General features: G+C 42.3%; 2 protein-coding genes across 5 annotated transcripts in view; one reads left to right on the top strand and one right to left on the bottom strand.

The window, feature by feature from the left end:
- Positions 1–2,885, bottom strand: part of Avl9 (AVL9 cell migration associated) — a 54,982-nt gene extending 52,097 nt beyond the window's left edge. For 2 of the 3 annotated variants that reach the window (XR_006070367.2, XR_006070366.2), the window contains exon 1: positions 2,489–2,814. Coding sequence is in view for 1 of the 3 variants with exons in the window: in XM_006992171.4 (XP_006992233.2) it covers positions 2,489–2,869 (381 nt within the window). In the remaining 2 variants the exon portion in view is untranslated. Of the gene's footprint in view, positions 1–2,488 lie in introns of all 3 variants that reach the window. The other variant, XM_006992171.4, reaches the window with a different exon arrangement.
- Positions 2,886–9,879: 6,994 nt separating this feature from the next.
- On the top strand, positions 9,880–13,016 carry Lsm5 (LSM5 homolog, U6 small nuclear RNA and mRNA degradation associated). Of its 2 annotated transcripts, none has more exons than XM_042273379.2 (5): positions 9,880–10,035; positions 10,964–11,059; positions 11,339–11,366; positions 12,236–12,308; positions 12,718–13,016. In XM_042273379.2, the coding sequence occupies exons 1-5, from the start codon at positions 9,990–9,992 to the stop codon at positions 12,748–12,750; spliced, it is 276 nt and encodes a 91-aa protein (XP_042129313.1). In that variant the 5' UTR covers positions 9,880–9,989; the 3' UTR covers positions 12,751–13,016. The 2 variants fall into 2 exon arrangements, with proteins under 2 accessions (XP_042129313.1, XP_076422970.1); XM_076566855.1 differs by lacking the exon at positions 9,880–10,035 and adding an exon at positions 10,042–10,793.
- The last annotated feature ends 14,386 nt before the right edge of the window (positions 13,017–27,402 follow it).

The raw sequence follows: 27,402 nt of genomic DNA, 5'->3' as shown, positions 1-27,402 counted from the left end.
ATAAGCCTCTGTGTGTGACTTATTTGGGAGCTGGGTGGTGGGCCCCTGCAAAGAGCAAAAAACAAACAACCTAAGTGTGTGTGTGTGTGTGTGTGTGTGTGTGTGTGTGTGTGTGTGTGTGTGTGTGTGTGTGTATAAGCAGGAGCTCTCATGGATACAGGCTTGCACAAGGTGTAATAATAACCAAGTTGAAACATGAATTTAAGAAGGAGGGACACAAGAGGAATTGGGAGAGGAACAGGAGGTGTACAATTATGTAAATAAGTATTCATGTATGACGTTAAAAAAAGAGCAGGGCATCTGAGAAATAAGTGTTTTTGTTTGTTTGTTTGTTTTGTTTTAAGATAGGGTCTGATTATAATGTAGCACTGGTTGTCTTGGACCTCACTCTGGAGACCAGGCTGACCTTGAACTCACAGAGATCCACCCTGAACCCAGAATCTTGTGTTCACTAGGCAAGTACTCTACTACTGAGCTACATTCCCCCAGCCCAAGATTAGGTTCTTAGTGCTTTGTTTCCATTATACCCCAGGTAGGTGTCATTTTACAAAGGTGAATAATCAGGTTACTTTGAGTATCAATTGGGGAAAAACTCAAATAGGATTTTTCTGTTTCATCGCAATTATAAATTATCTGGCAAAAGAAACAGAGAAGGGCAAATTAGGAAGCTATTTGTATTTGCTGGTCTTGGAGTAGTATTATACAGGCCTCCTGACTTCTACACAGAACTCAGTTTACAAAAGCAGTCACTTTCACCCTGTGTGCTGAAACCAAAATCCAAAGGCAAAGAAATGGCATAGCATTCAGGGTGCTATTGTATCTTTCCTTTCTGTTCTCTAATCTTTTTTTTTTTTGTTTTTGTTTTTTGTTTTTTGTTTTTCGAGACAGGGTTTCTCTGTGTAGCTTTGCGCCTTTCCTGGGACTCACTTGGTAGTCCAGGCTGGCCTCGAACTCACAAGATCCACCTGGCTCTGCCTCCCGAGTGCTGGGATTAAAGGCGTGTGCCACCACCGCCCGGCTCTGTTCTCTAATCTTTATGCAACACTACATATAGTTTCCTTTACAGAAATATCTATTACCAACAAAACCAGAAAGACAAGCAGAAAACATCATAAAATCTAGACTTTCAAATGACAGCAAGAATTAGGAGACTCTACCCTAACGCCTATCAATACTGATGTTTTCTTCTTTCTTTTCAGAGCTCCATTCAGTGTAGCTCAGAAGCGAGTTTCCACATCGCTCTTTACCCATAGAGACTACACTGCCACACACGTGAAGCACACGGCACAGGAAGCAAGGGCACTACTTCTAACTCCAGGGCTGTGTTTTAGTATGATCTCAGCAATTTTTTTTCAGTAAGATTTTTGTCAAGTTTTGTCACTTTACTCATATCTTACAAAGCAACTAATTAGTTCAGAAGCTGTAGTTCTGAAGTACTAAATCATCTTAAAATCACATGCAATAACACTATTTTCTTTTTAGTGCCATTCTATCTTTCTAACCTGTGGATAAAGGAATACAACACCTTAAAGTTAATATTCTCTTTTTTGAGACAGGGTCTAAGTATCCTGCCCAACTTAAAATAAGCCTCTTACCTCAGCCTCCCATTTGCTGGGATGGTGCCATGTGCCACCACACCTGGCTTGAAGTTAACAGTCTACACACACACACACACACACACACACACACACACACACACACCACTAACACCTCTTCACTCCCTTCACTACTATTATCTTCTATGGAACTCAACTTTTGTCAGTCTTTTAATGTTACATTCTCTGTGACAGGAAAGAAACCAAATGCTTCGCTATCTATTAGTAGTAATCGTTTTTTCAATACCTTCAGTATTCAACCTACACCCACTGGCACATTATGACATCATTGCCTTCCAGTGTTTGTTCAGACTGAACAACCCGTTCTATTTTGCTCCGCTGCCTTCAACACAAAGCAAATGCTCCTTTTACAGTGGGTTGCAGAGCCAGCTAAGAAGCGAATGCGTGCATGTCCATTTGCACTCACTGCCTGGTAAATTACATTTTTTTTTTTAATTTACTGCAACTGATTTGGAGTGTCAACCTAACCAGAGGAAAAGCTCTGGACAGGATCAAATCTTACATGGCACAAGAGAGGGGGGCGGGGCCGACCGCCAGCCCTCAACTACAGATTCCAAGGCTTGCAAGAGATAAACAAAGGAAGCGGATTCTCCTGAAAGGCGCCTACAAGCGCGTCGGCCTCCCTGAGCATTCGGGTGGAAGCCCACGGTTCACCACCTCCCGGCGTTCACATGCTGACTTTTTCTACAAGACTTCCTTTACGGGCAGACACGCAGCAGGGCGGTGAAGACTGACAGATAACAGAAGGAGCGGCAGTCATTCTTCCCCGAAGCCCGAACCCCCCGCTGCCCGTCATGCACTTCTCGGGGCGGGGAGGGGGGGGAAACATTGCGCAGAAGGCCGCGGGCGCCGAGGCGCGGGCCGGTCCTCACCTGGCAGCCCTTCTTGTGGTGAAAGCCGACCACCACGATGTGCAGGACGGGCCCGCAGGGGGCGCCGTCACCCTCACGCCCAGCCTTCTCCATCATGGGCGTCCGCCGCAGGCCCGCACCGTGACTCCAACCGCCGAGACCCGGCCGCACGACCCAGAGCGGCGGCCTCCAGATGTCAGCCCGAGCGCCGCATGTGCGCTGCACCACGGGCTCGGGGGCTGCCGACCAGCTCCCGCACCTCCGCGCTGCCCCACAGGGCCTCCACGGCTCTGCTTCATCCGCTTCCGCAGCTTCCGGGCTGTCACCTGACGCTACAGCCGCCTCCGGCGCCGTGGGGGCGGGACCCGGACGCCCCAGTCCGGGCGGGGTCTGAGGCGGCATGGGCGGAGCCCGGAGAGGGGGCGGGACTAGAGGGGAAGGAGGCGGCGAAGGGGCGTGGCTGTATGGCAGGAGGGGCGGGGCCTCCAGGACGGAGGCGCGGCCTACAGAACCGGTGGAGCAGGGCAGGGCGGATGCTGACCCTCATGGACCTTTAGTAGCAGTGGAGGAAAGCCTAGGGGTTGAGTGTGGCTGCGGGTTACACCTGCTCCTTTCTTCCTACGTTCTTTGTCAAATCACTTCCTTCTAAAATCTATTTTTCCTTCTGGAAATCTCCTTCCTCCTCCCTCAGTTTTACTTCTTTATAAACGTGTTTATTCTTCACTCTTTAAAATCGTTTTGTGGAATCTCTCAGCCTTGAGTTTTAAAAGTTAACAAGGAGGCATATTTATGACGTTCGGTATCTGGTGTATTCGACGTCTAAATTAAGTTGCTTTGCTTACACAAATTTTTCTTTGGTTTCGTTCTGGAAATTTTTTTTTATCGAATTTCTATGTGTAGTCCCAGGCATTGGCTGCATGCATGTAACCAGAACGTGAAGGGCTGAGGTGGGAGGATTGCAAGTTTCAAGCCAACTTGGGCTACATAGTGTTAGAAATGTGCTCCCAAGGTAAAAGTTCACGACTCCAATTATAGAGACCCAGCAGAATTTTATAACTTCAGATCCGGCCAGGCTTGGTGGCACACTCCTTTAATCCCAGCACTCCAGAGGCAGAGGCAGGCAGATTGCTGAGTTTGAGGCCAGCAGGTTCTCCAGAGAGAGTTACAGGACAGTCAGGGTTACACAGAGAAACTCTGTCTCATACAACAACAATAAGAACTAATCACAATAATTTCAGACCAGAAGAGTCACAGTCCAAAAATCAGAGGAGCAAGGACTTTGGATCAGGATGGCCTCAGTCCTCCTAAGGTCAGGTTGTGGTGGTGTGGGTGGTAGCTTTTCCTCCTTAGTGGAGATTCGGTCTCGCAGTCTCCTCCTGATCAGCTAATTTAGAAAATGGCTGGAAAAGAAGAACAAAGACAGAGTACAGAGTAGTCAGTGTTGAAACTGAGCATACCTGGCTAAAGGACCTGGGGTGGGAGAGGAGAAGATGACGTGGTTATTAAAACTGTTTGGAAGAAAAGACAAGTTTCTCCCAATCGAGAGTTTAAGGTCAGTCTAGGCAAACGGGGATCCTTCTCAGACCTGCAAAAATAAATACATAAATTATATGCAAGAGTTTGGGAGCAATGTAAGCCTTGAATCATAATATCTTTGGCAAAAGATTTACATTTTACCTGTGAAATGATTATTCCAGTACCGTGATTAAATGTGTGTGTGTGTGTGTGTGTGTGTGTGTGTGTGTGTGTGTGTATACAATTTTCATTGCATCTTCTGGGGTTTATTATAAGTAGCACAAAATAGACCTGTTGTTCCAAGGGTTTCCAAATCCTTTGCTGAATGAACTACAATTTCAAAAAGTAAATTGTTTAAGTGCTACTAAAACTATTCAACATTTTCAATATGTTACTATCCATATCCTTTTTATATTACAAAATTCTTGACAGTGCTCATGGTTTCATGAAAAATACATTATTCCCAGGATACAGAGTACATTAACATTTCTTAACATGTTACCCTTTTATGTTAACTACTTGATTTTTGCTATTTTCTTTCTTTTTTAAAAAATTATTTATTTTTATATTATATATATTGGTGTTTTGCCTTCATGTATGTCTGTGTGAAGGTGTTAGATCTAGGAGTTACAGACAATTATGAGCTGCCATGTGGGTGCTGGAAATTGAATCCCTGTCCTTTGGAAGAATTGTCTGTGCTCTTAACTGCTGAACCATCTCTCTAGTCCTAAATTTTACTATTTTCTTGATGTAAACTGTGTTAATATTTCCCACAGTTGGCATAGCTAAAATTAAGTCTAATTTCGCACGTTTGTTTGAAATGTGTAGATAGATTTCTGTCTCCAGTAAACATCAATATTTAATTCAGTGTTCAGGAGACATAGTTATGACTTTAGAAATATGTGTCACTTTGCATCCTTGAGTGGTCATGTGAGATTAAATCATCTATTTATAACTATTATGCTGAAACATTTGAAGAACATATCATTTAAGGTCAGTCATGTTGTATTTAGTTACTATCTGACCAAATGCTTGACAGGAAGTGACTTAAAGAAGAAAGGATTTATTTCAGCTCAGGGATTGAGAAGATACAGTACACCAAAAAAGTGAGAGACAGAAGACTTCATGGTCTTCAAACTGGCTCATTTAACAGTTTAGAATGGCACCTCCTTTATATTTTTATATGTGTGTTTTTACATGTTCGTGTATGTGTGCACATGTGTGTGGAGGCAAGAGATCAGACATTTTTCTTCAATTGATTTTCCACTTTATTTATTGACAGGGTCTTTCCCCGAACCCGGAGTTCACCAATTTGGCTAAATTAGGTGATCAGCAATCCTTAGGGCCCCTCCTGTCTCTGCCTCGCCAGCACTGGAACTACAGATGTCAGTCACTATTCCCAGATTTTCTTACATAGGTGCTAGGTACTGAACTCAGGCCCTGCTGCTTGGGTGGTAGACACTTTACCAACTAAGCCATTTTTTCCAGACTCTGCATTAGTTTTTAAGTGAATTGCATTACTGTAGAATAAATTCATTAACAGGATATTCTTCACAAGGAAAAATGCCTTAGTAAGAAAAACAATTTCTTTTATTTTCAAAAGTATTAGGGAGGGGATTCCAAGTCTGGAAAGAAATACTAGTTAGAGAAAGCTCTGTATGTTTCTGTACTTCATGTTGAAAGGAAATTTTGATTGTGTTTATATAATGACATTTAACTTCAGAGGATATTTAAATGCTTTTCTGAACATATAACATCTTGAAAAGCCTTTTCTACATACATATACTTTATGATGATTCCTGGATTTCGTTTATACCTGCTCTGTAAGGAACCAGTGCAGGATGCATTCTGAGACAAGGAGTTCTGGCCCAATTTCCAGCTCACTGGAATTGTAACTGGAATCAGCTGGCTGTTCCTTGCCTCAGGAAAGAACATGTCCAATAATCTTGTTCATTCTACTTTGTGAATGCCATGAGCTCACTTTTCAGAGTCTAAAACGATTTTTTCTCTTTTGTGGCATTAAAAATTGCTAATGTTAGCCGGGCGGTGGTGGCGCACGCCTTTAATCCCAGCACTCGGGAGGCAGAGCCAGGCGGATCTCTGTGAGTTCAAGGCCAGCCTGGGCTACCAAGTGAGTTCCAGGAAAGGTGCAAAGCTACACAGAGAAAACCTGTCTCGAAAAAACCAAAAAAAAAAATTGCTAATGTTGTTAAGCCCAATGGTGCAGGCCTTTAATTCCATCTTGGGAATTTAACTCCTACTTGGGAGACTGTGGCAGGAGGGAAGAAAGTTCAAGGACTGCAGGGGTACAGAGTGAGTTCAAGGCCAGCCTGAGTATCTTAGTGAGAGCCTGTCTCAAAACAAAGCAAAACACCAAAACAAAACAACCTCCCCCTAGGAAACCAAAAGCCAAAAAGAAAACCAACCAAGCAAACAAAACAGGACAGGTTAGAAGCATAAAGCTCAGTGGGCTCATCGGTAGAGGGCTGTCCCAGTGTCCATGAGGTCCTGTTTTCATCCCCAGCACTGCAAATAGAAAATTGCTAGTGTTCATTTTGTTCATGTCATGGGAGACTTAAAGCATGGACTGTATTATTCTCTTTCTGATGAAAATAAAACAGGAGTAAGGGTAGAAAAGAAGGAGGCTTCATAAATGAGTTGAGCCTTACTCCATACTTAGAACCTTACAAAGATTAAGGAGCATGCCAATGGGCATAAATTTGGAGATGATATAAATTCAAAGAACATCGATTAGACCAAATCTAGGAATGTGGTAGCTATAGTGCACCAAGCAAGATAAATGGGTGCCTTTCTATGGTTTATAGTTATAAAATAATCTTGCCTTTACATTTACTTTTCATTGGTTGGAGTGGGAGGACAGTTTTTGGGAGCTGGTTCACTTCTACCTAGTGAGCTCCAAAAGTTAAACTCAGGTCATCCAGCTTGGCAAAATGCACCTTTACCCATTGAACCATCTCACCAGCCCCCCAAATGAGAAAGTTGCAAGCAATTAATAATGCTACCTGTATGTAGTCCCTACCCTAGGCCAACTATCATGTTAGTATTAGGAAACAAAGACCAATAAGTACAATACATCAAATACAATACAGTTTGCTAGGCACTAGATCTTGTCCTAACCAATTTTCATAGGTTATTTCATTGAATCATTAAAATAATCTTTTCAGTGGGTGAGAAAGATAGTTCCATGGTTAAGGGCATTGACACCTCCTCCAGAAGGCCCTCCAGAAGCATCCGCATGATGATTCACAACTGTCTGTGACTTAAGTCCCAGGAGTTCTGATGCCTTCTCTGACCTCCATGGACACCAGGGACACATGTGGTGCACAGACATTGGGGTGGTTTGACTAAGGATGGACTGCACAGGCTCGTATAGTTGAATGCTTAGTCACCGGGGAGTGGAACTGTTTGAAAGAATTATAAGGGTTAGGAGGTGTGACCTTGTTGCAGTAGGTGTGGCCTTGGAGGAAGTTCTGGGGATGGGCTTTGAGGTTTTTCAAAAGCCAAGCCAGGCTCAGGATCAGGATGCAGCTGTCAGCTCCTGCTCCTGCTAGTGCCATGCATGTTACCATGTTTCCCCCCCTGCCAGGATAATAATGGACAAACCTCTGAAACTGTAAGCAAGTTCCCAGTGAAATGCTTTCTTTTGTAAGTGTTGTCTTAGTCATAGTGTCTCTTCATAGCAATAGAACAGTGACTAAGAGAGACATACATGCAAACAAAACACCCATAAATGTGTGTGTAAATAAATAATTAAAAATAATACTGTATTTACCACCACTGCTTCTAATAGATACACTGATATTTAAAAAGCTTAAATAGTATACCTGTAAATCAAATAATTAGCAGAAATTGTGTTGGGGCTAATGAGATGCCTCAGTAGGTAAAGGTGCTTGCTGACAAGCTTGTTGTCCTGAGTTTAAGTCCCAGAACTCACATGCTAGAAGGAGAGAACATACTCTTTCAAATTGTCCACACACACACACACACACACACACACACAGAGAGAGAGAGAGACACACACACACACACACAGGCATATGTTCACTCACATGATACACACAAATGTAATCTTAAAACATTTTTTAAAGCTTTTAAAAATTGTGAAGTTTGAATTTGAAAAAAAAGTCACTAAATTCAGAACCAGTGGATTTAATCATAGTACTGTCTCAACATTCTTAGTCTTGAGGAACTCAGTCTTTTAAGAGGAGGTGGCTTTGTTGAATAATTATATAAAAATACATCCAAATAACTCAGACAACTATTAACACTGCTGCCAGCCAGGGATAGACTCCACCAAGACCATGAAAGTCAGAATAGGTGATCATCTCTGAGAAGGGTCTTGAAACATGAGTAACATCTTTACCAGGACATGGAGGAATATCATAAAGTTAAATAAGAAAAATTGGTTAAGACTGAGGTTGTTAAGGAAATATACTTGAGAAGGCAAGTGTTTTATGCTAAATGTAAGAGAAATGTGTATGGCTTAAAGGCAAGACCAGTAAGAGAAGCTTGGAAGTGATACGTACCAACTGCACATAATGTCCCCTTTGCTTGGAATGCTATTCCTGCCCTTTCTCTGTTTATCCGCCCTTTAATTACCATGCAAGACTAGACTCCTGTCAGCTCCTCTGTGAAGCTTTTCAAGCTGTTCTGTGTTTATTAAACTTCTTTAAGCACAAAAAACTGAATCAGATTCTTGTCTCAAAGGATGGCTGTAAAGAGTATATTTGTAATTGCCTAGGCACCTAGTAGGTACACAAAATTTACGGAATGGGGTTGGAGGGAAAAGCCACTACTGGCTTGAAATTGAGAATGAAGTTGAGTTTTCCAGGATTCCTAGAGGTATTGCTTTATATATTAAATTTCATAGTGCTATATACATGAAATTTATTATTTGTCCTTCTTTCCACTCACTTGGGTAGAAGACTTTTCTTTATATACCCAGCAAACTGCTGGTAATGATGGTTTTTTGTTTGCTCAATGAAGGAATGAAGAATGCTTATCAAACACTGTAAAAATAAATGTTGTTTATTATGATTGCTTATATTTAGACTGTTTATCTTTAAGTCCCTCATATGCAAATGAGACAGACGAAGGTAAAAAACTTACCTGCTTTCTATTTTTTTTTCTTTTTTAAAGTAGGGCCCAAACCCAGGGCCTCATGAATGCTAGGAAAGCACCCTACTGCTAAGCTAGGTGTCAGCTCTCATTGGTTTTTATTTCTTATTTTGTGTCAGGGTCTTACTAAGTTGTCCATGCTGGCAACTGTGGCTTCCTTCTGTCTCCTAAGCGCTAGGATTGCTGGCCATTCCACTCAGCAGCTTTTTATCTTTTTCCAAAACAGAAGTGTGATCGCGCGTTTTCCAAATGTGATCACAACAACACACGGAGTGACTTCTAGCGGTTGCCTGTGAATCAATAATTGATAGTAATTTAAAAAGTCTGTAATAAACTAGACTTCTAGAAAGGACAAGAAGAAATGTATAAAGTAGTTAAAAAACAAACAAAAAACTTGTGAATATCTGGTATAGATTTAAAAATATGCTTTGTATAGGTTTTCAGTCCTCTAGGCTTAAAAGTACCAGATTCCTTAAGAAAATGAGTAGTTGTTGAGGACAGCGCAGAATGAATTGATGGGAAATCTGATTTTATTGTTCTGAAGAAAGACCCCCGGCTTCAGATGCAACCTTCTAGAGGAAAGCTAGCCGACTCAGAGATCTCGTACGTTGTGGTCTTCCGGAGTAGAGGAGGCAAACCACCTCCCAAGTTTAGCAAAACTTGGGGGTCACCACCGGTGCCTGTCGGGATGGTGGCACCTACAGAGGGCGGAATGATTCTATCGAATCTCTCGGCGATCCATTTGAACCTCCCCCCGGATCTCAAGATCGGCCTCCGATTAGTTCTGTCTGAGGCGGTTATGAAAAAGGGCGGAAGCGCGCTCTTTTAAAGTCTGCGCCGGTGGCCTTATGCCACTTCCGGCGTGGCCATGGCGGCTAACGCGACCACGAACCCGTCTCAGCTCCTGCCACTAGGTAAAAATCTTCGCCGAGGAGCGGGCGGGTTACTGCAGCTCTGCGCCGGCGGCCGAGGCTGGGTCGCTGTCCCTCCGGGCTCGGCCGTCCCGCCCTTGGCGTCCCTGGGAGGACAGACCATTTTGCCTGTCGGTGGCCGGCGGGGGTCCCTCTTGGTGTAGGTCGTCCTCGGCCTTCTGTGTGAGCCCGCCAGTTAAGATGTCACGGGTAGCCGTCCCAAACGGCAGTTTGGCCTTTTCGGTCTCCAGGTTAGGTAGACCCTGTATTGTATCTGGTTGTGCGAGGAGGGCGCCACGGTCTGCAGTGACTCTTCAAAGAGAAGTCTGGAAACTAGCCCCGTTATTCATTAATTCAACCAGCAGTTCGCTCACTATGCCAGGGTATTGTGGAATAATGAACTTACTTTACAGCCACTGCTTTCAGATCGTGCGGAGCAGTGTTAAGTTGGTTACGGAGATGCTCAGGTTGGTCTCTAGGCTCAGGTTGGTCAAAGGCATAATGAGAGAAGTGATGTCGATCATAATGCCCCTCCCCGGCAATGTTTTGGCGCTGGTGAAGTTAGTGAATGTGGCTGTGGTCGAAAGTCTTTGCAGTGTCCACTCCAGTATATGCTCGATACTGTTCATCGGTAGAAACACTGACAAGGAAAAAATATCATGGTTTCCATCTTTTGGTGTGATGGTTTTTAGCATTTTCATATACTAACCAAATAATCTAAATAAAATCACAGTCATATTGATTGCAGAAAAATAAAAGAGGTAAGTGAAAGCTAAGGCAAACATTCGTGCTAATGGTTGAACAGATATTTGTATACGATGTAGAGTTATTGAATAACTGCTTTTTGTTTAATTATATGACGGTAATAAAGTAAGCACTCAAATGTTTGTTGAACTAATAAGTGGGCAAAACAACGCTTTTCCTTCCGCAGAGCTCGTGGACAAGTGTATAGGATCCAGAATTCACATTGTGATGAAGAGTGATAAAGAAATTGTTGGTACACTTCTAGGATTTGATGACTTTGTCAGTATCCTTTTAAAAAGTGGTAATGGTACAGGTTTTTGAAGATGTATTAATATAAGAACTACAGACAGATGATGTGTTTCTGGTTATTACATTAAAAATAAGTTTATTTTCCAGGAACTTGGTGGCATTTTAAGAGGTATGCTTGCAGAGCGAAGATAGGGTTCTTGCCAACAACAAGCCTTTTGAATTTGCACCATTGTGTTGAACATATTTGGAACCAAACAAAAACATAAACCAGAATGAATTCAACCTTGTTTATTTTCTTAACACCAAATTTCAGATATGGTGTTGGAAGATGTCACTGAGTTGTAAGTAGCATTAAAAGTTAAAGAATTGGGGCAGGAGGGGAGGAAATCTCTTTTGGAACTAAAGGCAGGTGCCTTAGTTACTTTTCTGTTACTGTGAAGAAACACCACGACCAAGGCCGTTTATAAAAGGAAGCATTTAACTGTGGGCTTGCTTATAGTTTCAGAGGGTTTAGAGTCCATGATTTTCATGGTGGGGAGTGTGGCAGCAGCAGGCAGGTATGGAGCTGGAACGGTAGCTAAGTGCTTACATGTTGAGACAACAACCATGAGGCAGAGAGAGCTAACTGGGTATAACTTAGCCTTTTGAAACCTCAAAGCCCACCCCCAGTGACACGCCTCCAACAAGGCCACACCTCCAACAAGGCCACACCTCCTATCCATTCCCAAACAGTTCTACTAACCGAGGACCAAGCTTTTCAAACATATAAGCCTGTGGAGGCCATTCTCATTTAAACTACCATAGCAGGTTTAGAATGATTGATTAAAAAAAGTATTACCTGTTGGAATTATTTTAATACTGAAACTTTATTTACTTGTATTGTGAGGTTGGGCCAGAGGATTATTATGTTAATATTATTATTCCCGAATTTCTAAGAAATTAGTGTGAACAAGCTTCACAGTACACTATATTTATGCGACCATTAACCAGTGAGCAAAGTTTCTGAAAATTATTGTAATTGTACGAATTCCCATTCATTCATATGTTAGAATAACAGTTTTGGTGTTAGGGATTGAACCCAGGTCCTTGGTGTGCTCTGCCACTAGGCTAGTCTCCTTACCCCAGGAATAGTTTTTAGGGAGGGAGAATGTTTCCAAAATGTTGCCTTTGAATGCTTGTTTATCCTGACTTATTTTATCTATTTATTTAGTGAAATTACACCAGAAGGAAGAAGGATTACAAAATTAGACCAGATTTTACTAAATGGAAATAATATAACAATGGTAAGACGTTAAAGCTCTTTTATTTGAATTCAATGTACTTTGATGGGGCAGGGAGGGATTCCAGAACTCACTAAACAGCTGTTTAGCTCAGCATTCATGGCCTAGACATGCTGAGGATGGGAAGGGAGCCCTTGGTGATCCATGCCCCGACCCATCTATTGAAAAAGCATTGGTCCTTAAGATTAATTGACTTCTTAATCTTTATAATCTTTTAGTTTATCAGGAATCATAGTTGAAACTCTTAAGCATCAATTAATGATGCTGGGGTTACTAACAGATATTGATGACTTGAAGAAAATGGGAATTGAAGGATGGGGAGAGACAAAGGTGGCTTTGGTCCATGAGGATCACGTGGGGTTTTTTAGGAGGTATGATAGTGTTATTAATAAACTCTTTTTCTCTAATACAGCTGGTTCCTGGAGGAGAAGGGCCTGAAGTATGAATGGATTTCCTTATGCTAGATTCTGGCTTTTTCTTAAATCTTTAATGTCTATATTCTATAAAATGAAGTTTCCGTTAAAAGGAAATACTTTGAATATATACACCATTTTTCTAAGCTAATCATGGTTATTTTGAGAAAGGAAGAAGTTTGTTTTGTTTTTTAAAAGACTGAGAAAATAAAGATGTTTTTGGTTAATTGTGATTTTATTTATTATGTTGAAATATCTAGTGGAACAAATATAGTTTTGATACTTGGTTTCATATTGATTTCTGTTTATTTTCTTCCTCATTTATTTGATTCGGGTGAGGGCATGCCATTTTATTCAGAGGCTTGAGGGAGGGAGGAAGAGGGCTAGCTGAGTCGATGTCCACCAATGGCTGGTCTCCTGGCCTCTTTGCTAAGAGTGAACTTAATCCTTGTTTTTTAATAAATATTTTATTTATTTTTATTCTATGTGTATGAATATCTTCCCTTCATGTAGGTCTGCTTCATGTGCAGTGTCTTCAGAGGCCAGAAGAGGGTGTTGGACCCCCTGGTTCTAGAGTTAATGGTGGGTTGTTAACTGATATGTGGGTCTGGGATTGAACCTGGGTTCTCTGCAAGAGAAACAAGTGCTCCTAACTGCTGAACTGTCTCTCCAGCTCCTGAACTTAATTCTTAAACAGCATTTAGTCCAAAGCAAAATGAGCTTTGATTTTGAATATATCATTTAAAAAACCTTAATGATTCCTTAAGAAAACTGAGTTCAAACTCTGATACTTTGTAATGAAGCTTTCCACATTGAATTCAGTTTTTACTAATTCCTATTAAAAACAAAGTATATGGGCTGTATGTATATTGTAGAAGTGCAGGTAAGCAAAAAGTAGCAATCACATTTTATATTTTCCTAGACTGGGAAAACATTTTTATTTTTTTAATGTATGTGAGTGTTTTGGCGGCATGTATGTCTGTGTACCACTTACCTGCTTTGCATCCATGGAAGCCAGAAGATGGTGTTGGATCCCCTGGAACTGGTTACAAGGGATCATGAACCTTATGCTGGGAATGAACTGGGGTCATTTTTGAGAGCAACAAGTATTCTTAACTGTGAGCTATCTTTCCAGCTCCATCTTTTCCTGTACTTAATCCCCCCCCCAAAAAAAAACCCAAAACAGTTACTGTGGGTGTAAATATGTGGGTGTCTGAGTGCCATGGAGCATGTATGGAGGTTAGAAGACAACTTGCAGGAATCAGTTTTCTCCCTTCTATCCTATGGGTCCTCATTATTGAACTTAGGTCATCAGGCTGGGTAGCAAGTGGCTTTGCCACCCAGTGATCACACCCACCCCTATCAAAGGTTGTGTGAGTGTGTACATTTTAACAAAAACTTGCTTATCCTAAATGTTTAGGTTCCATTGTAAGTACATTAAAAAAAAAAAAAAAGACTAAATGATGAATATCTTCTGTGTGAAATATTTCAATAGTAATGTCTATTAAATTTTTTTTACAATAAATTATTTAGCCTATGCTTATTGGCTACAGTAATTTTAACTACCTCTTTATATTTTTTGTTTTCCTAGAGTAAATTCAGAGTACATGTTTGTCATATTGTCAACAGAAAGTTTGTATCCCACTACTTTTCCAGCTTCTCAATACCTTTTACACCCTTATCAACATTTAACTCCTCTGTTTTTTTCTTCCACTTTGATAAGCAAAACCTAATTTAAAACCTTTTTGAACTGACTTGTATTTTAAGAATTATTTGAGGCCTTCTCACCCCAACACTTTTTGGAGACAGGGTCTTGCCATACCTTCTAGGCTGGTTTTGAACTCTCAATCCTGCCTCATTCCCTTCAGCACTAGGATTACAGGCATGTTCCACCACATATTTGTATAAAGCTTTTACCTATTTGTCTTTAAAATCAATGACAACAAAAACAACTTGCAAAACCTTTTGTGAGGTATTTCTATTAGTTACTCTTCCCATTGCTGCAAATAAACACCCGATGAAAGCAACTTAAGGAAGGAAGGAAGGGCTTGCCTTGCTTTATAGTTCCAGGGGTAAGAGAGTCACCACAAGGAAGGTATGGCAGCAGGAGCCTGAGGCAGCTGGTCCCACTGCACTCACAGTCAGGAAATAGCAATGGATGCTGCTACTCAGCTCCCTTTCTCCTTTTCAAGCTAGGAACTCAGCCCATGGAATGATCTTCCCATCCCAGCTTCATCTATAAAAATCCCTTATGTACATGCCCAGAGGTTTGTTTTTATGGTGATTCTAATTTCCGTTGGATTGAAAATTAAGATGAACCATTAAATCACTTTGTCATGTAGTTTGCAAATAACATCCCCAGCCTATAGTTTGTCTTCTAGTGGTATTTTTGATATAATGTATTTTTATGTAATGATATTGACCTAGGTCTTAATTTAATCTGGCCCAAATTGATCAGAACATGCTTTGCTGTGGGGGAATATACACATATGCGCATGCACGTGGGCATAGACACACACAGACACACACACACACACACACACACACACACACACACACACACACATTCTATTAGGGTCTTATGTTTTCAGTGCTTTAAATCTTGAACTTAACAGGAATTTTAGTGCTTCAGCTTTTAAAAACAATTTTTAAATTTCTAAAACAAGTTACTTATTTGACTTACATGGTATAAATATTACTACATTGCTAAATGATATAACACTGGCTTCTTTCACCTTTTTATTTTCAATACTAGAGAAACATGGTCATTGCCAACTTCCTTTTTTTCTCCTAAGACTGAGTGTCCTGCAGGGAGCACATGTTCAGTATGTTATAAGTCTTTTAGGAGGGGGCATAGTTGCTCGTATGGCTGTATGAACGAGTTTCCTTGCCTATGAGGTCCCCTAGTCTGGTTTTTCCTCAGAACTGAGAGTCAAATCCATTGTCTTGTACATGCTTGGAAAGCACTCTTCATTGAGCTGTGTACTCAGCTCTAATCTATAACAGTAATAAAAGTGATACAATCCCCCTCTGTTTTCACCTTAATCCTCAATTTGTTTAGAGAAGGTACTATTTTTAATTTCTCAACCTTGGCAGTCAGGATTTCTAACCATGAAATAGGAGTAGAATACCCACTTCACTCACCGTCCGTCCAATTATAACAAGAAGGTCTCCAGACACTGCCACATATCCTCAGGATTATTGACTGAGAACCTTCTAAATAAGTAGGTACTATTTATTGGGCTCCCCAGAATCTAATGCTTATTTAGTCATGGACTAGGAGCACTGAATTTAGATAACTAAAATTTGGGGAGAAAAGACTGCGACAGAAGGTTCTAGCAGGGCAAGATTGGTGGTTTTAAGCTTGAAGGATGCTGACTTGGGTGCTAGCCATACATGCTCTCTCCCTTGGGCAGGTTGGTAGCCTCTGGCAAGCTGATGACACACTAAAGCTATACTTGAGCTCCTTGCCCAGCTTGCAGGCAGCTTCCACCGGAGTCTGTCATCCCTAGGGACTGTTGACTGCTTTCCAGCCCTGAAGAGGGGCTCTATGAATCCTGTAAGTTTCAGGAATTTCCTGAGCTTCTGGAGTGTTAGGCGCCTCCCCAATGAAGGAATGTTTTAATTCAGAGGAAATGACTATGTAACAGAAGCAGGAGTGTGACCAATGAATTGAGGAAAGATTAATGAATGAGGCAGAGTGCACAAATGCATTAGAATGAACTGGGACACGGGTCACCGCTGCAGGAATAGACGAAGCAGAAAGAAGGCTGCTTCAGGCCAGCACATCTGAAGATAGGTCCTGATAGATTCCAGTTCTCAGTAGGTCTATAGGAGTTCAGGCTTCAGAATTTACACTGGGAAAACTTACATTTGCAGAGTCTGCTGTGACTTTGACAAGGTTACATTTGGGGTTCTAAGATATCTTTACTTGATAGAATCAAGAGCTGGGTTCTGGGAGGAGTTTTTGTTGTTTGTTTTGTTTTGTTTTGGAGACAGGGTTTGTCTGTGTAGCTTTGCACCTTTCCTGGAACTCACTTTGTAGCCCAGGCTGGCCTTGAACTCACAGAGATCTGCTTGTCTCTGCCTCTCAAGTGCTGGGATTAAAGGCGAGATCTGCTTGTCTCTGCCTCTCAAGTGCTGGGATTAAAGGCGTGCGCCACCACCGCCCGGCTCTGAGAGGAGTTTTCTAAATTGAGTGCTGGGGCTGGTAATAATCTTTTATATTCAGTTAATGGTTTGGTCCCATTAAAAAGGGATGCATGGGCCTGGAGAGATGACTCAGCAATTAAGAGTACTTGTTGCTCTTTCAGAAGACCCTACTTCAGTTCCAAGCATCCACATCAGGTGACTCACAACTTCCTGTAACTCTATCTTCAAGGCATATGATTCCCTCTTCTGGTCTCCACCAATAACTGCACACATGACAGACACACACTCATACATTTAACAAAAGTAATTTATAGAAATGAAATTAAGCAAAGCATGAGTAATAAATGAATTGGATGTCTAAAATTAAAAACTTAAGGAGTGGGACTGGAGAGATGGCTCAGAGGTTAAGAGCACACTAGCTGCTCTTCCAGAGGTCCTGAATTCAATTCCCAGCAGCCACATGGTGGCTCACAACCACCTATAATGAGATCTGGTGCCCTCTTGTGGCTTGCAGTCCCACATGCAGACAGAACACTGTATACATAATCTTTAAAAAAAATTTCAGGAGTCATGGTGTATGTCTGTAATCTCAGCACTTGGGCTGAAGCAGGAAGTTTGCTGCAAGTTTGGAGCCAACCGGGTACAAGCAGTGAGGAAGGATTATGCAGGGCTATGGAACAGAACTTTTTTTGTTTCTAAGAACACCTCAAGAAGTGACCACAGAGTTGGAGAAAATATTTGTGAGTCAAATTGCTTATAAGAGACATATCTAGACTATATAAGTACTATATAAGATAAGTCAATAATAAGCCAGCTAGAAAATGGGCAAATTATCAAAAGGCATTTCCCCAAAGACGACAACACAAGCGTCTTCAGGTTTCTATTGCTGTGATGTGATACCACGACCAAAAGCAATTTGATGAAGAAAGGGTTTATTTAATCTTACAGCTTGTAGTCTGTCACCCATGGAAGTCAGGGCAGGAATTGATGCAGAGGCTGTGGAGGATGCTGTTTGCTGGCTTGCTTCCCAGGGCTTGCTCAGCTATCTTATATACCCCAGGAGAACCTGCCCACAGGGAGCATAAACTGCGGCCAGATCGGCTGGTCTTTCCCACATCAATCACTAATTAAGAGAATGTACCACAAGTTCTCTGGCCACTGGCCAATTTGGTGGAGGCATATTTCCAACTTGAGGTTCTCTTTTCAGATGATTAGCTTGTGCCAGATTGACATAAAGCTAGCCAGCACAATTGACTCCTTGTTAATTTGACATACAAACACATTATTGTTAAACCATGACCTTCTGTTTTGTGTTCATCCTCAAGATATCATTTTACAATTTTTTATACAAAACAAGTAACTTAAAAAGTTCCACATTTCTTTTATTCTTTTCTTCCTTCCTTCCTTCCTTTCGTCCTTCCTTCTTTCCTCCCTCCCTCCTTCCCTCCTTCCCTTCCTTCTTTCCTCTCTTTTTCTTTCTTTTTTGTTCTTCTTGAGACAAGGTTTCTCTGTGTAGCTCTGGCTGTCCTGGAACTCACTCCATAGACCAGGCTGACCTCAACTCACAGAGATCCACCTGCCTCTCCCACCCAAGTGCTGGGATTAAAGGTGTGCACCACCACCACATAGCTTAAAAGTTCCACATTTAAAAAAGATTTATTTTTATTATTTTAATTATGTGTATGTATGTATATGAGACTTATGTGCACATGAATGCAAGTGCCTACTGAGGTCAGAGCTGTGAGGAGTTGTAAGGCGTTGTAACAACAGGCAATTGTAAGCCACCTGACATGGCTGCTAGGATTCAAACTCAGGTCCTCAGGAAGAGCAGTATGTGCTCTTAACCACTGAGCCATCTCTGCAGCCCCAATATCCACATTTCTTAAAAATTCAAACACTCCAAAAGTTCAGTATCTCTAATACACACAAGTCTTTCAAAGTTTCTCTAAAATATCCCAGGTTTCTCTAAAATTTCCAAAACTTCCTTAAAATTCTGGTTGCTTAACTGTGGGCTCTTGTAAAATGAAAAATAAGTTCAATACTTTCTTGCTCCATGTCTTATTTAGGGTTACTAATGCTGCGATTAAACACCATGACAAAAAGCAGCTTGGGGAAAACAGGGTTCATTTGTCTTAACTATCTCGACTCACAGTCCAGGAAGGGAAGCCAAGGCAGGAACTCAAAACCCAGGTGGGGACCTGGAGGCAGGAGCTGATGCAGACACCATGGGGGTTGGAGTGGTTCTGATGGCTTGCTGAGCCTGCTTTCTTACAGAATTCAGGATCACTAGCTCAGGGGTAGCATCACCCATAATGGGCTGGGCCCTTCCTCATCAATCACTAGGAAAATGCCCCACAGGCCTGCCTACAGCCTGATTTTATGAAGGCATTTTCTCAAAAAGTTCCCTCTCAAATGACTCTAGCCTGTGTGAAGTTGATTTTAAAAAAGTCAGCACAATTGACTTCTCATCAACTTAACACAGCCATAATCTTTCCTTTCTTGTTCATTCCCTGGTCCAGGAATTGCGTTCAACCTTCCTAGAGCTCTAGAATGCTAATGCTTGCACTGTGGCAGGCGTTTATACTTAGCACTTTTGTTCATTCTTAACATACTGTCTGCTCAAGGGCTGGCCAGCAGGCAGAAACTCTTAAGGAAGCTGTAGCCTCTTTTTTTTTTTTTTAAGCTTTCTCAGGCACTGTGGAAATTTGAGCCCCACATTGGGTGCCAATTGTTGGTCTCTTTTTTAAGTGTCGTTGTCTTTTAAGCTATAGCTGTCTGAATCAGCAACTGCAACACCACCACTACCAGCAGCAGTTAGACTTAAGGGCCCACAGCCTGGGGGAATTCTGTTCCCTCAGGAACTGCCTCTTTTGAAGCAATGAAGAGAACCTAACTAAATCTCTGTCCCTCTAAAGAACTCAAGATTCAAAGGTTAAGATGGAATTCTGCTCTTCAGAGGCTGAAGAGCAAGTAGCTCACCTCCTCTCCTTGCTCTTGTCCTCCAAAAAGCCCTCATGCTTCTCCTCGTCACTCCTTATAAACCCTTTCTCACCTGGCTCCGACCTACCACTTCCTGTCAGCTAGTTGCTGATTCAGCCTCCTGACCACAGGTGAATTTTATTTACTCAAACATATCTTTGCATCATTAAACAAATGTTCCAGTTCCATAGTCTTTGAACATTCAAACACTTAAAAAAGTTCATTATCTTAAAGTGTAAAAAATTCGTTATCTTAAAGTATCCAATCTTTAAAAACCCAAAGTCTGTGTAAAAATCACTAAATTGTGGGCTCCTGTAAAATAAAAAGTAAACATTTTCTTATGTCAAAAGGGAAGAACCAGGGCACGGTCACAATCTGAACAAAGCAAAATCAAACTCCAGCAGTGTAAACAACTCAGTATCCAATGTCTGGGATCCACTCATAATCTTCTGGCCTCCTCTAAAGGGCCCGAGTGACTTCTCCAGCTCCATCCTCTGCAGCCAGTGCAGATTGTCTCCTAAGCTCATGCTGGCTCCTCTCCAAGGCTGCTCTTCTTGGTGGTTGTTACATGGTACTGGCATCTCCAAAATGCTGGAGTCTCTTTCTGCAGCAGGGCCGCACTGGTTCTCTTTTGGGACTCCAGCCTTGTCACAGTGCCAAGCCTCAGCTCTTTTCCATGACTCCTTTATGGCTTCAAAACCAGAACTACCCAGGTGACTTAGACTGTCAAGTTTAGCTGCCAGCATGAAGTACAGCAGTTGGCCACTTCCTGGAACACAACTTGTGTGTGCTAACATGGAGGAAACACCTTCCTGAAGATTTCACTTCAGCGATGCTGGTCTCTTTTTAATCAACACTAATTTCTCAGTTCCTGCTAACCAGTATCAATTATCCCAGCAAAGCAAAGGTTTCACGTTAGTGGTTCTGGTATCTTGTTGCTCACTGCTGGTTCTTAAGCCGCAGCTAAGGAGAACCACAGATTTTTTTTTTTTTTTTTTTTTTTTGGTTTTTCGAGACAGGGTTTCTCTGTGTAGCTTTGCGCCTTTCCTGGAGCTCACTTGGTAGCCCAGGCTGGCCTCGAACTCACAGAGATCCGCCTGGCTCTGCCTCCCGAGTGCTGGGATTAAAGGCGTGCGCCACCAACGCCCGGCTGAGAACCACAGATTCTTAACTCAAAATATGTTACAGCCCCAATAGACTGTCTGAGTGAATCTCATACTTCCCTCTGGAACTTCACAAGCCAGGCCTCCATCATGTGCATTCTCTCAACACTCTTATCTTTCAAGCTCCCACAGAACAGTTCACCAAGCTTTGGACATTTAATGGCTTTTCTAGCCCAAAGTTCCAAAGTGCTTCCACAATCCTCCCTGAAACAACATGGTCAGGTCTGACACAACAATCCCCCATATGTTCGTTATTCTGTGAAAAGACACCATGACCAAGGCAACTCTCATAAAAGAAAAGCATTTAATTGGGGGCTTGCTTACAGTTTCAGAGGGTTAGTTAGGTATCATCTGGGCAGGAAGCGTGACAGCAGGCAGTAGGCAGGCATGGGGCTGAGAACTTACATCTTGATCCACAGGCAGGCAGGCTGGCAGAGAGAGTGACACTTGGCCTGCATGGGTTTTGTTTGTTTGTTTGTTCTCTGAGACAAGGTTTCTCAAAATAACAGTCCTGGCAGTCCTAAAACTTGCACTGTAGACCAGGCTGGCCTCTAACTCACAGAGATCTGCCTGCCTCTGTCTCCTGAGTGCTGGGATTAAAGGCATGCACCACCACCGCCTGGCCTGCATGGACTTTTGAGATCTCAAAGCCCACCTCCAGTGATACACTTTGTCCAAAAAGGCCACACCTAATTCAACAAGACCACACCTCCTCATTGTTCTCAACAGTCCACTAACTGGGAACCAAGCATTCAAATAATATGAACATATGGGGGCCATTCTCATTCAAACCACCACGCTCTACTTCTGGTATCAATGTCAAAATCTGTAATCTACATCAGCTGTAGTTCTCTAGAGGAATGAAAAAACTGCTTATTGGTTTGCTCTCCAAGGCTTGTTCCTGCTTTCTTATAGAACCTAGAACCAACTGCCCATGGGTAGCACCACCCACAATAGGCTGGGCCCTTCTACATCAATTACTAATAAAGAAAATGCACCATAGGCTTGTCCACAGGCAAATCTGTTGGGGAATTTTCTCAATTGAGGTTTCCTCTTCCCAAATGACTCTAGCTTGTGACCAACTGGCATAAAACTAGCCAGTACAGCACATGACCAATAAACAAAATGATGTTGGGCAGTGTTGCCCTTACAGAAATGCAGATTGAACCACATGAGTGACTACTTTGCACATGGTATCATAAAACAGAAAATAAAAAAAATTATTGAGGAATGGAAGAAATTGGACTCTAGTACATTGTGAAGGTAAAATGATGCAACCACTATAGAAACCAATTTGACAAGTCCACAGAGTTAAATGGTGATACATGGCATAGGAGTCCCACTGCTGGGCTACACATTCAACAGAACTGACATCACAGCTACACGAATGTCCAAAGCAGCATTAATTATAAAAAAATCCTCAAATGTGAACAATATCCATACTATCATCAATTGTAAACATGATGAAGTACTGCCATGCAACAACTCATCTTGAGAAATTGATTTCATCTGTATGATGCTTTTCCAGCAGGCAAACCCACAGAAGGAAAACAGTAGTTGGTTGTCAAGGCTGAGTAGAGAAAAGGAAAGTGACTGTTGAAGGGTACAGTGTTTCTTTCTGGGTGGTGCAAACATGGAGTTGCCGATGATAATCTACAAGACTTGGCGAATATATGAAAACCCACTGCATTCAGGTGGTTTTGATATGCACATTATGTCTCAATTTTAAAACTCAGGAAGGTGTGAGATCTATAAGATAACGAGACCTTAAAAGAATTATTTCTGTGAATGTCACTCAGGCTGTGACTATAAGGAGCCTGACTTTTTCTGAACATCAAAGTCCCTTGGAGAGATGGCCCAATGGGTAAAAGCACTGGCTGCTAAGCTTGACCTGAGGCGATCCCCAGGACCCACATGGTGGGAAGAACCAACTTTCAAAAGTCCGTCCTCTGTCCTCCATACTCAAATCCCTGTACACAATAACTGATTAAGCAAATGAACAAACAAATAAGTAGTTTTAAAAGGCCCCTTCTGGTTAAGCTGGAACAGAATAAGAATTCAAGGAATGTTGTTTTTGGCCATGAGAATGTTGAACTTTTTTGTGGGGTGGGGATGGACAGGGCCACACTATTTTGCCCTGGAACTTTCTATGTAAACATGGTTGGCCTTGAACTCACAGAGATCTGCCTTCCTTTACCTCTAGAGTGCTAGGATTACAGGCACAAGCCACCACATCAAACAGAATGTTGGACTTTTAACTCACTGAGAAAAAGGAATGCCATTTAGATTTTTAATTCTGTTAAATTTAACACTTTTGGATTTTGCTTTTCAAGATTCAATTTTGAAATTTCTCCCTATAAACTTGATAATGAGAGGGTATTATTTGGGTTTGGCATATCATTGCTGTTATTGAAGGGTCTAAGTCCTCAGATGTGCCAATTTAGACCATGTTGCTAGCTGAGTATAACCCAGGATGGGAAATAGAGTGAAAATTTTAGACTTGGAATTATGGAAGCCTGAAAGTTATTTTAATTCATGTATTATTTTGGCCCTTTCTAAAACACTTTGAAACAAAATACCTACTGCTTCCAGGGATCCCCTGAAAACCAAATGTACAGCAGCTGGTATTCGGCAGTGATTCATGTCAGATTACACTGCCCCACTTTATTGGTTAAGGCCAGCAGGTCAGAGAACAAAAAGCCTGAGAACATGAAGGAGGAATGCTGCTTTGCCACTTGTGGTGTTTTCTTTTGTGTGGAGGAAGAGTAGTCGGCACACCTGGGTCCTCTCTGCTTCCATAGATTGATTTGATTAAATGTGGGAAGACGAAGACATGGACTTCATTTTCTTCATGGACTTCGTGAGCACTTCATTTTCCTCTTGGGATTGAGTTGCTGGAGGGAGGATGAGTTTTGCTCTGTTCTTTGCTGTTTTATGGCTATCTGCTTCGACACATGAAATCTGAGATTAGACAAATCTGAGTAGTTCTAAAGTTCATACAAAGAAGTTAACCACAGTCCAGGGATAGAAGCCTGCAAGCCTGCGTGTTCCCTAAGACTCAGATAGCCCTCATCCGCTGTGTTTGTGTGACAGCCTTCTCTAGCTCCTGGCTGTGCCCTTACCTTATCACGTACATGTCTTCCACAGCCTTCAATCATGCAGGTGATCTGTCTAAAATGCAGAGTATAGTCACATAACTTTGACTTTCAAATCCTTCAGTAACCTACCATCTATGATGAGCCTAAGCTTCAGAACAGGATTCCAGGACCTGTTGACTTACTTAACAGAACTACCTGGCTCCCCGCCCCTCCCCCCCATTTGGATTTTGGCTTAATGCATGTCGAGCCTCTGGGGGAATGGTCCTGTTCTATTTATGACTGGCTGTAGTGTGGGAGCCCATTTTCAGGTTCCTAGTGGCTTTACCCAGCAGGTCCACATAGAGAGGATGATTGGACCACGGGCCTGAGTGCAGGTGTCTGAGATGGTCTGCACGTGGCTGTGCTGGGGTGAGTTCTTTTGCTTCACCCCTTGGCATCTCTATAAATACCCTGGGGCAGAGACAGTCAGGACTCTTAGGCCCTCTCGAGGCTATCCTTTATTTTCTATCTGTTTATGTTCACAATCTAAATCCTTCTATCTAATATTTCCTGCTGCTTTCACTCAAGAAAACTCTGGGGGAACTGTGGGGTTGGTGGGTAAACGCCCTGCACTGTAGTATCCCCTCCTCCAGGAAGTCCTCCAAGATCCCCTACTAGTTCTACTCACTGCCTACATGGATGGGTCATAGAGACTTTAAAGGCTTTCTCAATCTTGCACAGCTATTGACTTGTTGGGAAGTTGCAGCCAGCATGCATGCCCTGCAGAGTTCTGGTTTCAAGGGAGATGATCAATTAGAAATCAGAGCATGAGCTGCTCTCAGCACCAGCCTGTGCATAGCTTGCTGGCATAGTTGCCTGTTAATACAGTGAGGCGCATTTATCAGGATTATGCTTCTGGATTGAACTGAAGGTTCAGGAATTCAGAGAACGAAGCTTGGGAGGACCCTGTGCTCTGTGGATCCCGCTTTAGGAAGACAACACCTGGCATCTCTAACTAGTGATCTTAGGGCAGCCTGATGCCCTAGTTCATATCCTGTGGACTCAGTCTCAAGGACCATGGGAGCAGCTGATACTTCCTGGAACAAGATGGGTGGAAAGCAGATGAAATCTACTTAAATAAGGGTGAAACTGACTGAATCTGATTATCAAGCCTTCATTTTCAAATTTAAGAAAAATTCACAAAGCCAAGCACAGTGATGGTGGCTCCCGCTTCTAATCCCAGCACTAAGGAGGCTAAGACAAGTGTGAATTTTACATAGTGAGTGAGTTCCAGGCCAGCCTGGGGTGAGAGCCTATCTCAAGAGCCAAAACAATACAAAACAAAATCATTCTCACGAAATCAAGTGACCACCAGAGGGCACTGTGGGACTAGACTGTTAGTTGTTGGAGCCCGTGACTTTCAGCTCCCCAGAGGCTCATGGGAACTTGATTTCTGGTTACCCACTCTGCTGTACTTAATACTGGACCATAAAATAAGGCCAGGGAAAGTTTTAACACATGCTACTGTTTCACGCTTTTTTCTGGATAGGGTCTCACTATGTATCCCTAACTGGCCTGGAACTTACTATGCAGACCAGGCTGACTTTAAACTGAAAGGGTTCTGTCTCCTGAATTATAGTATTAAAGATACCCCTGCATACACTTTTTATAAAAAGGAAACCAACTTTTCATTCATGTATTCATATTTTCTGCAGAATCGTGTGTTTTACCAGGACTATGCCTCATGCCTGCTAGGCAAGTACTCTATTATTGAACTTTATTCCATATGTTTAAATTTAGGGACAAGATATCGCTAAGTTATTTAGGTTGGCCTTGAACTCACTTTGTATCCCAAGTTGGTCTTGAACTTTCAGTCCCCGTGCTCCAGCCCGAATGTGGTGTTGTGAATACAAACATGAGCTGTAGGTTCAGACTCACCCAGTCTCTCATGGTAATCTTGGCCAGCAGTATGACTTTGGATAGGTTACACACTTAACCCTATTGGCTTCTATTTCCTACTTTGTAAACTGGGGAAAAATAACTACTATTCAGAGTTGTGAAGATTAATAAAGGCTATATATATAAAACATTCATAATAGTTTAGGGAATGGTGGCTTTTTACTGTTGAGGAGCCTCTTTTCACTAAAACGTGCCTTATTTTTCAGTTAGAGTAACATATACGCAGCACTGTAATGGGCTTCCTTACGGAATTTTCAAACACCCTTAGTTTTGGCTGATGTCCCCCACACCTGCTCCTCTTCTCCTTTCCTCGCATTCTCCACCCCATCTTTTATTCTCCCTCCGGGGCTCCTCTTTCCACATCCCATTGAAATGGCTTAGGAGGTCAGGTTACCCTGACCACACAAATCTCCTCCCTCAGGAGCTGCATCTTGCATGCAAACAAACGATTTCCCACTTCCGAAAAATGATGCTTCTGAGATATTTTACAGATCAAAGGGTTCCTCCTTCCCTGCTGGGAAAGAAAGTGAAGGTAAAGACCCACCTCCTCCCTAGCTGATCGAGTTCTGGCAGCTGACTAAGGTCTGTGAGCAGGCACTCCTCGCCGCTTCTGTTGGTCCGCTGCTGGCCTGGGAGCCTCACTTACTGGGTGCTGCAGGGACAGAGTGGACAGAAGCCCGAGTCTCCGCAGATGACGTCATGAAGAGCTGTTCTTCTACGGCAACCAGTTACTAAGTGCCTACTTCCTCCTACTTCCTAAGAGGCCCCCAAGCATCGGGGCTTCCCACAGCCATTTTCCCCAACTAGTGGAGAATCTTCTAGCTGATGTGTCCACTGACATTTATGATGGTTGTCCCATTTTCGGGAGTGGATGTTCATAAGATTGGTGAGCAATAGGCTGGAACCACACTACAAAAACATAAAAAAGTCCATGGAAAAAAAGATTTATTTATTTATTTTATATAGTGTTCTGCCTGTATCTCTGCCTGCAGGCCAGAAGAGGGCATCAGATCTCACTACAGATGGTTGTGAGCCACCATATGGTTGCTGGGCATTGAACTCAGGATCTCTGGAAGAACAGCCAGTGTTCTTAACCACTGAGCCATCTCTCTCACCCTGAAGAGGGCTGCTATGGAGAAATTTTCAATGTGGCCATTGGTGGTTACCTTAGACCAGAGAAAAAACTTTGATTCTTTCTAGAGTCACTTATTACAGCTATTCAAGGTGATACTAAAGAAAAAACAATCAGAAACAACAAAGACTGGATTTGAAACACCATGATCAAAATTTCTTTCAAGTTTCTAAAGGCGAAGTTTTGAATGGCCACTGATGAAAGGTATCTTATTTATCCATC

The sequence above is a fragment of the Peromyscus maniculatus genome, chromosome 3, assembly GCF_049852395.1.
Source record: "Peromyscus maniculatus bairdii isolate BWxNUB_F1_BW_parent chromosome 3, HU_Pman_BW_mat_3.1, whole genome shotgun sequence".
Taxonomy (NCBI): domain Eukaryota; kingdom Metazoa; phylum Chordata; class Mammalia; order Rodentia; family Cricetidae; genus Peromyscus; species Peromyscus maniculatus.
This window is presented reverse-complemented; position numbering and strand designations above follow the sequence as displayed.